Genomic DNA, 17,290 nt, shown 5'->3' with positions numbered 1-17,290 from the left:
CCCGCTAGTCTTTGACCTTAATCTTAAAGTGCCACAATGATTTAGAGATGTGTTTTTTTTTACCCCTTTAAACACGGAAAGAAATGATAATGATAATAAAAATTGATGTTGATTATCCCTTTACTAAATATAGTGTAGAAACTTACATTTTCTGTAAAGCTGCTTTGCGACGATATTCATTGTGAAAAGCTTTATACAAATAAACTTGAATTAAATGTAATTACTTTCATTGGGGGAGTCAATAAAGCAGTCATTGGAGTTTATAATGCTTAAATGTGCACTTTTCATAAACTGCAATATAAATTACCAACCTGCAGATGTGGAAAAATAAATAAATTAGCAGCAAAAAAAAAAAAAAAAGCTGAAATCTGATATTGAAGTGAGATCTCCAAATTGGTGTCCCTCAACTACACGAAGGCTAAGCATCTGTTATTGCATTTCAGTCAAACATCTCTTTGTAATTTGATCAAATTTATGAAGCAGAGAGTAAATATGTATTTATACGAAGGCTTCAGAAGCGGTGGGGCTCTAGACGGCGCAGTGCTGTGCCTGTCAGAGAAGGAAAGGTCAATGCTAATTTAATAAAGTGAAACGGAAATCTGCTAGCATGCTAAGCTAGGTAGCACGGCAGGATATGGAAGCAGGAGATACAGGATGAGAGCTGGACAGACGTGCGTTCAGAGCGTGTTCGTTTGCTCTGTAACCAGGTTAGCACCAGGATTCAGACATTTGATACTTTAAACAGAGAGACCATTGTCTTATCTCTTACTCTAGTCATGCTTTTCTCATTTGTTCTGTTTTGAGGTTGTTGTCATTCATTATATGTATATATATGTGTGTGTGTGTGTGTGTGTAGCTTTGTCATCACAATAATAAAATATATTGAAATAGAAGAATTATTTTACAATGTAATATTATTTCACAATATTCCTGTTCTGACTGTGATTGTCTTTTGAAAAAAACAAATCTCACTGACACCAAACTTTTCAACAGTAGTGTATATAATTAAGCCCCGTAAATATTAATGCAGTTTACTTTGCTTTAAGAAATTTACCATGGTAACCATACTGTCAACCAAAATACCGTGATTGTTCCAGTTTTAGTAATAAAACAGTTCTATTTTTTGTAACTACTGCTTTGAGCAAAAATTAGCGAAAGATTGAAAAAGAATTAAGTGCAGAATATTTATATATGTTTTTATGATAGCAATTATTAGAATAACTAAGGTGTTATAGCAGAACCCAATGGTTACCATGGAAACTCTTTAAAGGGACATTCTTGAAAGCATTAAAAGTGGTCAGGTCTCCTGTTGAACCTGAGCTGTTGCGCATTCTGTAGGCTTCCATGACTCACGGTTCCTTTGTTTGTAACTCTTCCTTGAGCTGCGTGTGTGTGTGTGTGTGTGTGTGTGTGTGTGTGTGTGTCATCTAAGGAGATGGGGCATTGCAACACTGGCCACAGTTGCTTTGATCACAGAAACAAAATGACAAAATATCAATCAAATTTGAATATATTTTTAATGATGTTTAAATTAGGGCTCCCAATGGATCAGCAAAACTCTAATCAAATTAATTACATCCTTACATTAATTACATTCATCAAATTAACAGTAATTTGTTTTACATATATCAATAGTTTCTGGAAAAAGCTCTGGAAAAATGTTGTGTTACATTGACATCTTAAATACCGGTTTAAGTAGTAAATATATATTATTTCTGTATTGAACATATGCTTCTCAGTTTTTAAGACGCTATGTTAAGTAATTCAACTCTTCAACTAAGCACCGACTATGAATTCGCAGAACATGAAGTGTCACTTCAATCTTGAATCGCTTTGATGGTAGGAAATCCCAAATCCCTTAATTTACAGGGTCAGGAGGCATAATTAATAGCATTAAAATTTTATTGCAGATTATTATAATTTTTATTATTATTAATCACACTGAATTGTCTCAATTTGTGAAATGGAGAGTGGACGAAACAAGTGGACGGTGGAATAGAGAGCCTGATTAGGAGGGGTGCAAGGAAGCCAAAGCAAAATAAAAGGACTACAGCTGTGTGTAAAGCTGTGTGAATAGAGAGGGATCTGGCTGCGCTCTCTTCCTGTCCCACTGAAAGCCACTCATGAGATTCAACAGCTTTCTCCCCAAGACCCTCAATGTTCACACTGAGAGGGCCGGCTTCAATGGATCAATTACCACTATGATTACGTTCATCAAATCCTTGATTGAAACTCCACTCGTGCTATAGAATTAAATGGGGAGGGGGTTTCGCGCACATGCTAGTTCATATAAGGATTGATTAAAGACACTTTCCGTCTGTCATTGGCCCCTTGTCTGTATTCTTTTCACTTATTCCCTTTCTTTATCTTCCTCCTCCATCTTCCATCTCTCCATCTATTGTTCGCTCGTCTTCATTAAAAGGTCACATCTGAGTTTATTCCGGTTTTTTTTCCCCTCTCTGTCTCTCTTTTTTGTCTTCCCTGCATCCTTCCCTCCCATTCCACCACGTAATGGGGTGAAAGCCATCTCTATTACTGTGAAGTTGTACACATGAGTACAGATAACACCTGCTGTGTCTAGTAATGAGTGATTGGACATCATCGAGCGTGTGTGTTTGGTTAGCTCGCCGTGCCACAGCAATCCGCCTGCATCTCGGAGAAAATGAGATAATTGACAGACGTATAATCCTTCCTCCGGATGGGACTCCGGGGAACCATCACGGTGACAAAGTGATGACATGTGGAAAAGTATTAAATCCAATTGTGGGAAAACAGCAGGGGAAAGAAGGAGCGTAGACCGAGAGTGACATTTACATTATAGGAAGTGATTTAGAAAGAGAGTTTCTTACTGTCAGTTACCATTCCTCTCAGATCACATTGATTTAGACCCATGCAGGGCAGCGGTTTGGTTTTGTTTGACTTTGAATGATGGAAATACTTGTTTACAGGGTTTTTTTTTTTTTTTTTCATGTTTGGTTGGTTAGCTTTCTTTTCGGTCGTAATGTAATTTCCCTGGTTTTTAGTTATTAGTCCAATGTTGTATTGTAGACTAAAACTAAAACTCTTCTAAGGTTTATTAAATAAAGCTGAAATAAAATAGTAAATAAAAAACTTCTACTGATACTTATTTTATTTCAGTTACTTGCAGAGGCATTTTCTTGTTTTTTATTTTTTTGTATTTTTTATTACTACTTAAACTGAAACTGAAATAAATATAAAGCAAATGTTTTTAAAAAATGAAACAATCAAACAAAAAATACTATAATGGCGAAAATATAAAACAAAAATAAAAAGAATATAAATTTAATATTATATATAATAAATATAAATATAATATTATTTTAATTTAATATAAATATAATTTAAATATAAATTATATACAGTAAATAATACATAACATTCACTGACATGGTGTGTTTAGGTGGTTCTTGGTTCCTGTGGGGAAATAAGACTGATACTTCTGAATTGGGAATGTTAACAGCTATAATTATATTATATATCCATGTAATATAGACTTTTCCAGATTATTTAATAATTGTCATGTAAGGAACAGTCCCCTTTTTAAAACCTTTGTATTTGTCATTACTGAAAAACTGGTGGTTTGTTTTTGTAATTGGATGAGTCAGTGTTTTCCAGGCTTAACATCAGTGTATTTTTGTAGAAAATGAAATATCAAGGTAAACAGAGATGAAAAATAGAGAAGGGGAGAGGAAAAAAAAGCAATACTGCATTAATTCCATTTGGGAAAATTAAAACAGATTAATACAATTAATGAAAAAGGTGTTTTGTGTGTTTATTAGTGTAATTAGCCATATAGTATATGCAAGTGGGACTTGATTCACAGTAGGTGGGTGGGTGGGTGTGTGTGTGTGTCTCTCTCTCTCTCTCTCTCTCTCTCTCTCTCTCTCTCTCTCTCTCTCTCTCTCTGTATGTGTGTGCCTGCACCTGCTATCTAGTTCTTTCCCGCCTGTGGAATCCCGCAGTGGATTTTCAATCTTTTCCAAGAATGAACTTTGGCTGCAACAGCGGGCCATCATGGCACGAAAACCAAAGGAGAGCTTGACTGTGAACTGCTCACTAGAAAGATATTACAAAAAACTTTGCCCAGCATGAGCATGACTTCCTCCGTTCCTAATTGCAAAGCTTCATTTAGACTTTTCCACCATTTTCGCGTTCTGAATGCACAAACAGGTGAGGAGCTGCACCGGTGTCTCGCCCCAGTCACCGCAGCTCTTCAATATTTACAGCACACATAAAAGGCATACCACAGAGTGTGCACATCTCTTCCGGTTTCATTCAGTCTTTTTCAGGTACACGTCATCAGAAATCATATATTTATATGTATATATTATACATCTAATAACTTAGAAAATTATATAAACAGCTATTTCTTTTGTACTTATTTTGTACATATATAATGGTGCATATATTGGTGGTTTAATATAAATATTGTGAGGAAGAAATGATTGAGCTGATTTTGTAATGCGAGCTCAATCTTTAGAAGTGTGTGTAAACTCATCTAGAGTGTAGAGGACAGATCTGAGTGTGAGTGTCATCAGAGATGCTGAGATGCTGATGATGAAGAGCTTGATGGTGCGGGTGAATCAAATCATCTGGGAATTATATATATATATATATATATATATATATATATATATATATATATATATATATATATATATATATATATATATATATATATATATATATATATATATATATATATATGTAACTAGTTGCCGACCAGACAAACATTTAAACCCACTCAGGGAGAGGCACAAAAGTGCATAGAACTATGCAGAACATAATGGAGCTAATTTCACCACATTCGAGTACACACTCACCCAAGAGAGTACGCTTTGTTGAAATGTGACGTCCAGAGATCCATAAAAGTTGCCCCGGCCCTCCACCTCCAAAGTCCCTTTCATGTGTGTTGTGAAGGTTAGCACATTCACTTTGAAAGGCCAACAGATCTTTCCCCCACAGGTGAGTGCTAAGGCCTGCAAGCCCCGCGCTGAGCCCCTGCTGTGCCTGAAGAAAAACATCTATTGCTAACCTCTCTCCTCCCTTCAGCTCCCATTCTCTGCCTTGCACTTTCGTCTCGTTCCGCCAACTTCCGTCTTCAAGGAGGTCCTGCGAGTGAATGGCCATTGATTCGGCTTTGTGTGTTTGTTTGGAGTCGTCTCCTTCGGTGTCTACTCTGGAGGTGGGCTACCTTGAGGCCTCGGCTTAGAGCAACTTAACCAGGCATTAGCTGCCTGCTGCTCAACTGAGAATGCATAATGAAAAAGAGTGTTTGATCGAAAGACATTTGTCCTTGGCTTAGTTAAAGAATCTCCGTGTTCCCTTGCCATTTTCAGGAGGCTTGTCGATAAGCCTCCCTGGAGTCCACGGGTATTTCCTGCCTTACCATCCCTGCCAACTTATCTTGGATCAAAGTTCAAACCTTTGGTAAAACAGCACCTTGGTACACTCTTAATGATAAAAAAAATACTGAAAAAGTTTGGCATACAGATTTAGCTCATGTTTAAGTTGGTCATGCAACTTTCGCTGATCTGACCTACAGAGAGCTCTGTGCCTACTTTCAGAATTTTGCCCAGATTTTCTCCCCGATTTACAGTCTGGACAAGTTGACACTAATTTTCGAGTCTGCAGATTTGAGTTGACAGATTTAATCATTAAAAAAAAAAAACGGTTGCACTTTATTTTACAGTATGTGTAATTACATGGACTTATAGTGTACTTACAGTGTATTTATCTAAGAAAGTTCTGGTAATACGAGGTAACTACATGGGGTAGGGTTAGGTTTAGGGGTAGGTTCAGGGTTGGTACCTAGTTATTACATAGTTATTGTAATTACTATAATATGTACATTGTATGTACATGAGGAACAGGACTGTAAAATAAAATGCTACCAAAAAAACTGTACTATATGATGCTCACAGACTCTTTTAGCTTTTATCTTATGACTCCATCCAGTAGGGGGATATTTGATATCTTGAGCCGATTTTAGATCACCCATGGTTTTCATCTGCTATGTATCTAGTAGCAATAAGGCACATGATTTTGTGTGAGTTTGTTGTGTTCTAAAAGACTTAAAATTCTGGTAGTGTCTCATCTTAAACAGTATATGGATGTTAAAGGTTCTTCATGGAACCATAGATAGCCAAAAATAAGTGAGAGATCTGCAGTGATATGTTCAACTGCACAAACATACACACAGGGCAGGAGCAGCCTGTCACACAGGGCTTGAGGCCTGTTCCAGCTGCCCTGTGAACCTTTAAGGTACAAGGCTGACTACACATAAACTCACACACGCGTATATCCCCCTACAAACTGCACCCCAGTCTGCCAGGGCACAGGTGCGAGTATCACACTTTCTACACAAAGCCTGTGTTCACGATCCCCACCCCACTGTGATGGTGCCCTTTCATGTACCCTCACACCACATCACCCCCAGTGTCACACCTTTTCAGATCTAAGATGTATATTTGATATTTGATGTAACATTCAACCGAATATCAATCAAATTTTTGCTGTTCTATTTTTTCCCCTCTTTTAATATTTTCATTCAAAATAATTTGTTAAATAATTATATTAATATAATATATTTTATTTGTGATATATTTTAAATTATATAATTGTAAATATATTTAATAATTTTGTATTAGACTTTTTTTTAACGTTTTTCTTTTTACGTTTACATTTTTTACATGTTGTCATAAATAAAATATTTACCAATGAATTGTTGAAGTGTACACCCAATGTTTTAATTTAATTTCACTTTGTCTAAATATAAGACATAAAAGTTAGAAATCCTAAAATATAGTCAAAATGTACACACTTGTACGACAACATCAAAATAATTATTTTTATTATTATAATTATTTATTCTAAAATAAATATTATTTGTTTTTAATATATATTTAAAATAAAAAAAATAATTTAAAATAATAATTAGTAGTAGTAGTATTATTATGATTATTATTATGCCCTTTGTGTTGTCATATAAAAGGATTACAATTAAATTATTCCACTTATTATTTTCACCACTTGCAAATACACTTGCAATTTTTTTTTTCAGGTTTCATTCATATACTACTTCCTTGCACCACCACTTAAGATAAATTTGTTATTTTTTAATTTATAATTTAGAGTTCATATTAAAATATGTTTTTGTTACTTTCTGTTATTTAAATTTACTGTCACTTTCATGGCTTAAAGCCTAGTATTATTATTATTATTATTATTATTATTATTATTATTATTATTATTATTATTAATTTGAAATAAGGGCAGATTTGTAACTGATGTCTTGGATCATCACCTCCTGTTTGCGCCCGCTGGTGGTGTACAGCAGATTGAGAGAGGAAGAGAAGGAGGGAGGAGAGGAAATTGATGTTGGCTGAGACACACGGTGTGGATCAAGGAAAGCAGGAAGCTGGTAATGCAGTGCTGCGATCGGGAGGGGTCACTGGCGAATGAGCACAGAGAAACGGAACGACGGGACTGAAAAACGAGATGCTAATAAAAGATTTGGCAGGGGGCCTTAATGCACTGAGTCAGAATATACTACGTATCTATCTCTCTTTCTGTCTCCCTCATTCTGCATCCCAGCTGGAGAATCAAATAAAGCACCCAGCCACCCGAATTCTTCTGAGAGATAGAGTGAGGAAAGAAAGAAACCCTGACATTTGAAAGCTTCCTCTTTAACTGAGAGTGTGAGGTGTTTGTTAAATGGCTTTGAACTCTCTAAGTGGCCTGGATTCTCCTTCCTGTCTTTTTCACTCTTTCTCTCACCCACCAGGCACAGAGGAAAGTTTCTCTGGGTAAAAATCAAATGAGGGTGAGGATGAGGACTATGTTCATTATGTCAGCTCATGCTGCTGGCTTATTAGACTGTCGAGACAGTGCCCAGTGTTTAATTGTGTGATCCTACGTCCAATTAATGTGGTCAGTCACAAAGTTTTGTTGGCAGGATTTTGTATGTTTAATCAGTTTTACATGTAAGACTTGATTCAAATAAGACAGCAGTCAGCGATTATACACACACATATGTATGGCATCATCATAAGAATTCATTTTGTAATTTAGTTGAATAATTTTGTTGATTCCAGATTGATAGTGAGAGGTTGTGCTAATATTATAGAGTCAGACCTTAAGTCCATTAAGCAAGTCATGTAGTACCTACAACCCTTTCAGATGTAAAAACAATATAAGACATCTCAACTCTTATTTTTCCAAATGCAAGAGAGAACAAATAGTAGTTAATATGTTCTGATGTGACCTTCTGTTAGGACTGTCATATAAATATGGAGTCGTCTCGGGTTGTTGCTCTGCCTTTGGGACTTTGTGTGCAAAGTAAAATGAGATTTTTCCTACACACATCATTAGCTTGATGAGTGGGACAAGCGCTGTGCTAGCAGAAGCCTCGCACTCTGAAACTGAAGTCTGCGAATACTAGTAAATGGTGCACAGAGTTGAGTGTGTGCTGCTTGTGATATAATTGGGCAGTTGATTTGACATTCCTGCAGAGCGGCCGATGAGGAGCCCATAGCTCAGGATGAGCCATTCAATATACAGATCTGTGTGTGGACTGTCAAGAAAACACAGGGATGTCAGAAAATACCATTATAATGAAGTGTCCCCAAAACAGCTTGTTACCTTGTGAGCCGACTGTACGTAAGGAGGTTTAAGGGTGGCAATAATTCACACCGTGCCTCCTGCTTTGGATCTGGCGACGAATTAGTGGCCTCAGCCAGTGTCATATGTCTTATTGTTAGTCATGGCGACCCTGCCAAGTCTCAAGGTCACCTGTTCCACCCAGGCATGAATAATCTATTGAAGGATTGGTTCCTCCTCACTGGCTGCATGGAGATGTGTCAGAGTGGATTATTTATGCTTTATTGTGCTTCCATTGAACGAGCAGTCAGTTCTGAACATGTTGGAGAAGGCAAAACTGATTTGCTTTCTTAGCGTAGCAATGCATTTCTGTTGTTTTCTTCTCTCGCTTGAAGGTTTGGGGTTGGTAAGAGGTTTGCTTATTCTTATGTAATCAAAATTATGGTAAAACATTTAATTTTATGACATATTCAAATCGAATATATTTTTATTAAATTGTAATATTTTTTTTAGCAGCCATTACCCAGTCTTCAATGTCATATGACACTATCAAAAATTATTTTAATATGCTGAAGAAATATTTCATATTTATAAAATATTAATCTCTAAAAAACGTTACTGACCCTGAACTTTTGAACGGTTGTGTAAATGTTTCTTTTGCTAGTCTTGCATCTAACGGTGATGTGTGAAAGTGTGAAATACAAAGATATTCCCATATGCACACAGGCATTATTTTTTTACATGCATATCCATGCTAATTTATATTTGGGGATGATAAGCAGCTGAAAAATCTAGCAAAGCAGCTCAAGTTCAAAGCCTTTGTGGATCTGAAGAGGACACTGTGTGTTTATGTGTGTTTGTGTGTGTGTGGGAGATCTCATTATTTAAAGTGGACAGCATGTTCTTGCTCACCTTGTCATGCATGCTAGTTCGTGCCACTCAGGACTAGCCTTTGTCTTTCTCTCGCACAACAGAAGAGCACCACATGCTAAATGTCAAGCTCTCTCTCTCTCCCCTCTTATATAGTACTTACCCCTGTCCTTTCATACTCTTGTAGAAAGTGTCCATGAGGACGTACCAGCCTGCTGACCCTACAAATAGGCAAACAGGCGTCATACATGGCACAAAACCCTAGGTGCCCCCCTAGGTTTTGTTTTAGGCCCGATACAGAACTTCCTTGCAGATGTCTGTGTGTGTTGAAAATAAATATTTTGACCTCAGGAGAAACAGGTGCAGTGTACCATTACCATTGAGAATGGGTAGGGGACTTTAAAAACTTTTTCAAGGTTAGCAAAAACCCCACAGACCAGAAACAAATGGAAGGGCATCCCCAGGGATAGGCTTTTGTTGGCCAGACACACACAGTGAAATCTGGAACAATAGGGATTCGGGAGCAGAGTTGCAGAGGATCATTTTTCATGACATGGCTTGGCCTTTAGCAGAGAAACATCTGAAAGAGCAATTTAAAATATGATTAATGATGATAATAAGGTCAAGTGGTCAGGATTTATACACGCCATGCCTTGCACATCGCGTGAAGAAAGAAAACCAATCGGCTACACTTCTGTGAAAGTAAACACAGATATCAATTTAGCCATGAACGCTTTAGCACAGAGAATTAATGCACTTCCAATGAATAAGGAAAATAAACTGTTGTTTCCTCAAGCTGAATATCCCTGTATTTCAATATGCATTGTAAATGTCATCCAAGGAAAATTAGTACATCTGTCTGGATCCGTTTCTAAATCACAGTGCTCTCAATCTTTAACTGGCTTTATGAATTACTGTGTCCCAGTGTTTCTTTCAAGAAAAATGAAAACAGAAGCGACGTGAAAATAGAGCAATAAACGATTGATGAAAGTGAGATACAAAATTACATTTTCATAAGAAAAGTTTCTAATCTGTCCATGCAGTGTTTAAGGTGAAGGATAGATTAATATTGCTGGGAATTACAGTTTCGGGAAATCAATACCACAAATGAAGATTCTTCTAGCATTTATGCTATAGTTATTTTTCCGCTATCATGTTATTCCAAGACAATTTTTAAGGTCTAAACTGGGTGAATGATGACTGCTAGACTATTGAAAACGTTTCTTCTCATAGATTCATGAGGTTGTTTGTGTTTCCATGTTTTCATCTCTCAAAAGAGAGACATCATTTTAAACTATTAAATATAGATGTTAGTCTTTTGTTTGTTCTGCTCAAATCACTGAAGTTCTCTTGTCAAATGCACATTGAACTAATGACACGGGGTCCCGTGTGTGAGGTCTGCATGTGTTCACGACCCGGGTCTCAGATTTACTTGAGCTCTTTGAGCATTTATATGCACAGGGCAACAGCTGCACTTTCCTTTTCACTTTATTTCTTTTTACTTTAATTGTTCATGTTTTCTCTTTTGTTAACCCCCGCCCCCACCCCTTCATTTCCCATCTTAAAAAACATAATTTTTTAATCCATTTCACTTTCCTGGACCCTTTTGACACACCATCGGAACAGCCACAAATAATCCAAAATGTGGTTTCTTCTGAGCTGAGATGAAAGGAGTGAAGATGCACACACACACATGCAGTGCTGCATTAGAAACTTGGCTTTGTGATATGGAAAGGCTGCCTTGGGATAGCTTCAAAGCCCAGTAACATAAATTTATGATAACAGTGCCACACTTTTTGCCAAAACTGAGCTATTGTTGTTCTACTGAGAGGTGTGGTGAGGAAAGAGGGAGGATGTACTGTAGAATGCATGAGCATGATGGGAGGAGAGCAGGCTGATTCTTTGTTTAGCTTGGCTGTGGTGTGTGTGTGTATGTCTTTATCACTCTTCAGAATTTTTTGGTTGGGAAGACCTTTTAAAAGAGGTCCCTTATTCTCGACAAAGCTGCATTTATTAAAAAAAAATAAAAAAATAAAAAGTATTCATGTGATTTGAGTTATTTTGAATTTATAACAACAGTTTTCTGTAAAAAAAAAAAAAAAAAAAAAAAAAAAAATATATATATATATATATATATATATATATATATATATATTATTATTATTATTATTATTATTATTATTATTATTATTTATTTATTTTGTGATGCTAATTTCATCATTAGTCCAGTGTTCAGTGTCAAAAGATATATCCTTTAGAAATATATATATATTTTTATATGCTTAATACTTTTGTGGAAACCATGATTACCTTTCTTTAGAATTCGGAGGAAGAGTCTTTTTGAATGATTCATAAAAGCATCAGCTCACACGAGTCATTTGTTCACGAATCAGATTCTATCGCTCATTCTGTATGAATGTTCATTGTGCCGGTTAACTTTCATTTTTTCTCACCAAATTAAATTAGGACTGCAAACTCACATTCACAACTACGGTAAAATGTCATTTATTTTGTAAATGGTTCTAGTGATTCAGCTTTGCTTAAAAATGGTGCAGGAAACATTGGGTTACATTATGACAAGCTGTTTTTGCCCTGATGACATTTAGTCATTTGTGACGAATAATCTTTGAATTTTTTTGAGTTTAAATTACATTTGACTTAACTTTTTCTGTTTAACTTTCCACATGGTTATTTATTAATTAAATTACAAGCCAAAATTTATCTTTTTTCTCTCTCTCTCTTTCTCTCTCCAGAGGAGGATTGTGTCAACTGCACAGAGGAGTGTCGAGTGCTCGGTCACTCTGACCGTTGTTGGATGCCCCAGTTTACCACAGGAGCCGGAGGAGCGGGAACTCCCCAAGGCGAGGGCTCGGACTACCGCACCAACCTCTTCGTACCAGCAGGCATGGAGGCAGTCGCAGTGGAGACCGAAACTTATGAGACGGTTTGCAACCCCAATGGCAAAAAAACTTTCTGCACATTCGGAAAGGAGCGTCGGGACCACACCATCCTCGTGGCAAATGTTAAACCCTACCTAAAGACCAAACGTGCCCTCAGCCCTCTCTTGCAGGAGGTCCCGTCTGCCTCATGTAGCCCCACCAAAGGCTGCAATACTGGTTCCCCATGCTCTTCGGCCAAAGGTATGGGTGACGGAGCTGAAAGCAAGCCCAGCACCAGCCACTACGGACCCCCAGATGGACAGTACATCTCCCCAAACAAGCAGAACAGAGAGCAGGGCTACTCCACGCTGCCTCACTCCGACCCCGTAGCCAAAGTCCTGGCCGCAGCACGTTCACGAATCAGCCAGGAGACGGCGGTGGAAATGGACAGCGTTTTGGAGCAAGGCAGAGGAGAGATGGGCCGTGGAACCATGGACGCAGACCAGGTGGTCAGAGATATCGACAAACTGCTGCAGGATTGTCGGGGAAATGAAAACTCCCCCATCAGAAAGTAGAAAAAACTTTGCTAGCATAATAAACTACACTGGAGGAAACATGGACCAAGTTGAGGCGCTCTCCGAGAGAGTGTGGCTGGCGCAGACGAGGACGTTTTGCGAGGACAAAAAAAAAAACATGTGTACGTTGTGAAGATCTTGACGAGTAAACATAGGGAGCAAAAGAACAGTTTGCTTTCGTTCATTTGGACGCTGTGTTGTGTTTGTTTGTGGCAAGGGAATTTCTTCGGAGTTGCAGAAGTTGCTGCTTCTGGCTTCTTGTGAGCTTTTTCTTCTTCTTCAAGTGCCCACCAGCTTCAAACTCTTTCTTACAGTGACGTCTTTATGTCACTGAACCACAGATGGAGCGTCCCACCCTTCCCCTACAGGGAATTTTGTAGGAGAAGGGATGGACGAAAATGGTTTGTTTTGACAATCGCAAGTCAAAAGGGTTCGGGGTGCATCGGATGCCCCAGAATGGTTGGACCACACCAAGACAAAGACACTCTCTTTAACTTTTATTGGCTTTGTAATATCAGCATAAGTACAAATGATATCAGCAAACTCTGAGGGTGTGTGGGGCCATGAATTTTTAGGGCGGGTGGGGAGGGTTGATTATGAAATGTAACCATTCTTCACCTGTCATTTTTAATCATGTGTATACTGTGCCCTCCCCCATGTATACGTACATATGGAACATTCCAGAACGGTGAACCTGTTACTCTTGCTCACTTATTGGTCCTCTGTGATCATCTGTCTTCAGCTTTTCACTACTTTTAAAGTGACTCTCCACGTTAGTGATGGCCGATTCGTGAACGAATCGTTCAATTTAACCGGTTCTTCTTAGTGAACCGGTTGAACCAGTTCACCAAATCGAACTGAATCGTTTGAAACGGTTCACGTCTCCAATAAGCATAAATCCACAAATTACTTAAGCTGTTAACTTTTTTAACATGACTGACACTCCCTCTGAGTCAGAATAAACCAATATCCCGGGGTAATCCATTTACTCAAACAGTACACTGAATGAAATGCTGTGAAGACCGAACTGAAGATGAACACCGAGCCGAGCCAGATAATGAACGAACACGCCCACTGCTGGAGCAGTTCTCGTTCTCGAGTCAAGAACCGGTTGCTTCGGTGTTCGGATCACCAGTACACTCAACCGAGAATCGTTTCTGTCGGACGCGTCCGATTTGAGAACCGATGAACTGATTCTCGTTCTCGAGTCAAGAACCGGTTGCTTCGGTTTTCGGATCACCAGTACACTCAACCGAGAATCGTTTCTGTCGGACGCGTCCGAATTGAGAACCGATGAACTGATGATATTGCGCATGCGTGTAATTTTGTAAGTATTTTGTTAAACATCGGAAAGTGTGATAAAATAACTATATTTTATTTTGATTTTTTTTATTATTATTTTTTTTTAGATTAATGTTTCCAATCTGTATATTGTATATAATGTATAGGCCAAATGGGTTTTCAGGGAAGTTCGACAATAATTAAGACTCTAAAGACTCTTATATAGGAATAAGGGAGATGATTTATGAGATATCTGTACTGTATTTATAGTTAATGATGACATTCACAAATTGAGTTTGTAGTAAACAGAACATGAACACGAGTAGAGCAGCTGATGACACTGAACTGCAGCACGTGCCGGTTAGAGCGATTCTCGTTCTCGAGTCAAGAACCGGTTGCATCGGTTTTCGGATCATCAGTACACTCAACCGAGAATCGTTTCTGTCGGACGCGTCCGAATTGAGAACCGATGAACTGATGATACTGCGCATGCGCGATTCAGCGTGAAGCCAACTGACTCACAGCATGTCTGAACCGAAGGGATTCTTTTGGTGATTGATTCTGATTCTGTACTAGTAATATTATGAGCGCGGGTATTTAGAGGGCTTGGATGAAGGGCAATCTGGCGAAACGTAAGTTCATTTAATAACAAATACATCGCAATGGATTATGTTTAGTAAGTGGATTATGGTGTCTGCGCTGATGACACCTAATTTATTTACTTTATATCTTGAAGACTTAAATCCTCATATGCACATTATTGCTGTTACTGTATTTAGGTGTTGTTGCAAAACTCAAATGTAAACTTTTCATGATTATGAGGTTTTAACTGACTAAAGTTATGATTACTGACTTTATATATTTGAATGTTTGATAGACGTGACGCCATTACGTCATCGCCAATGACGTCATTACGTCGAGCGTGAAAGAACCGATGAACCGGTTTTTTCAACCGGTTTATTGAATCGAACCGTCCGAAAGAACCGGTTCGCGGAAAAGAATCGAACTTCCCATCACTACTCCACGTGTCTGACGTTAAGTTATAACAAGTCACTCTCTTGTATATTAGGGACATTTTTCTTCAACTGTGAAAAGATATATCTATATATATACATATAGATTAATATATATATATAAATATATGAACTTATGTATATTGTCCAGATAACAATGAAAATATTTATACATTTTGTAAAAAAAAAAAAAGCAAAAAAAAAACAAAGGTGGGGGGAAAAAACAATCTTAAACAATAGGGTGTGCACAGGATGAAAACGCAGTTGAAAATATTTATGAAACTGCAAAGGACACTGTTTCGATTCCAGAAAAACAATACATTAACAACAAAATAAAATAAAAAATGTCCCTTCACATTGTCACTTATACACAATACCATTTAATGTGCAAAATGTATCCAATTTAATGTGTTTACATCAAAACAACATTTTTATTGATTTTTTTCTGCCGTTTCTGTGCATTTGAGCCAAATTGTTACGTGTAAAAGAGCTATATTGTGTATTTTATTAAATTAATATATGGTTGTGTTGTAATATACATGGGCTTATATTGTACTTGGCAACTGATGCCTTAGCAGTCGTCAAACTCTATGAGTTTAATTTCCATTGAGTTTCATTCTTGGTTCACTCTTGCGCTCTCGCTTTCTGCTTCGCTGCTGTGCGTTTGGACAGGTTATGTTGTTTTAAACACGTGTTGGAAAAGACTGCTTACATGCAACAGCAACTTGTTTTTGTCTACAAGATACAAAACTAAAAAACAGCCACACATGACTACAGTTTGCGTAGTTTTTTGCAATACAAAGACTGTTTTATGGGCAGCTAATTTCACGAAAATGGTCATTGTTTGGGTTAATTGAAGGTTTTGTTTTTTTCTCTCCAGCCTTCTAACTCTATATATGATTTGATGAGCAGCAGCAGCAAATCCTTTGTGAATGTTTAGTGGTGCCGTCTATTCTCTTTAAGGTCATTTGTACTTCAGAGGGTCGGAATGATTTGGGAAAAGAACATGCTGTTTCATGAAACAAATCAGAAGTCATGAATTTAGTTTATCATATTTTCTATTCTTTCTATCAATGCATAAAACCTGCCACAAAAAAAATATATATATATTTTGCTATGACTTCTATGCTGTTCCAAAAACTAGTGAGTTGCCTCACCGCCTCTGTTCTCAATTAAGTTTAATACAAGAGAAACAAACCAATTTCACATATCAATATGCATATCAACACTTAAAAGTATTAAAAGTTAATTACAGAATTATAGAATAAACATTTGTCACCTGACATTTTGGATATATATATATATATATATATATATATATATATATATATATATATATATATATATATATATATATATATATATATATATATTTCACTGAATTTGTTTCAATGCATTATTCAGTGTTTCATACTTGCTGCCTCTGAATATGACCCAAAACGAAGAGAACATAATTAAACATGGCTTTTGCAACAACCTATGCATCAGCAGCATAAATGTTCCCGTTGAGGAAGCTCGCCAGATTTTTTCGGAAGGCTTTTGTGTTTTCTATGTCAAATGGAGCTCAGTTTTAGCAGTTTTGGTATCGCAATCTTTCCATCCAGTTCAGCTTCTAATGCTCATAATGACCTTGTGCACTCTGCTCACATCATGGAATATGAGAATATAAACAATGAATATATGAATACATATATATGTCTATGTATTTGTGTTATTAGAACGGTACCCTGCCCACACAGTGTACTTTGGGATTTGTACTATTCCCAGGCACAGCAATTTAATGAAAAAGCACTCCTCATAAATGAACTCCAGTTTTATGTTATGTTTCCAAAAGTTTTGCCGCATTGTGACTAAAATGAGCTGCCACGATCACAAAAGAAACAGGAAGACAAAAAACCAAGGGGAAGAAAATCATGCTCAAGATCGGCTATTTATGTCATCAGAAGGCATTGCCCGCGGTGTGAGTTAAACACAGGTCGACCTGCACAGCTACCTCTGGGAGCGGGAAAAGAAACTTCTCTCATCTTCTGTAAAGACACAAACGTGTCTG

General features: G+C 37.3%; 1 protein-coding gene across 1 annotated transcript in view; it reads left to right on the top strand.

Moving 5' to 3' along the window:
* LOC113055387 (protocadherin-17-like) overlaps window positions 1-13,843 on the top strand; it is a 60,495-nt gene extending 46,652 nt beyond the window's left edge. The window contains exon 5 of the mRNA XM_026221670.1: window positions 12,246-13,843. Coding sequence (XP_026077455.1) covers window positions 12,246-12,946 — 701 coding nt within the window. The 3' untranslated portion in view covers window positions 12,947-13,843. The remainder of the gene's footprint in view (window positions 1-12,245) is intronic.
* The last annotated feature ends 3,447 nt before the right edge of the window (window positions 13,844-17,290 follow it).

This window comes from Carassius auratus, chromosome 36, assembly GCF_003368295.1.
Source record: "Carassius auratus strain Wakin chromosome 36, ASM336829v1, whole genome shotgun sequence".
Taxonomy (NCBI): domain Eukaryota; kingdom Metazoa; phylum Chordata; class Actinopteri; order Cypriniformes; family Cyprinidae; genus Carassius; species Carassius auratus.
Note: the sequence above shows the minus strand (reverse complement) of the source record. Positions and strands in the feature narration are given on the sequence as shown.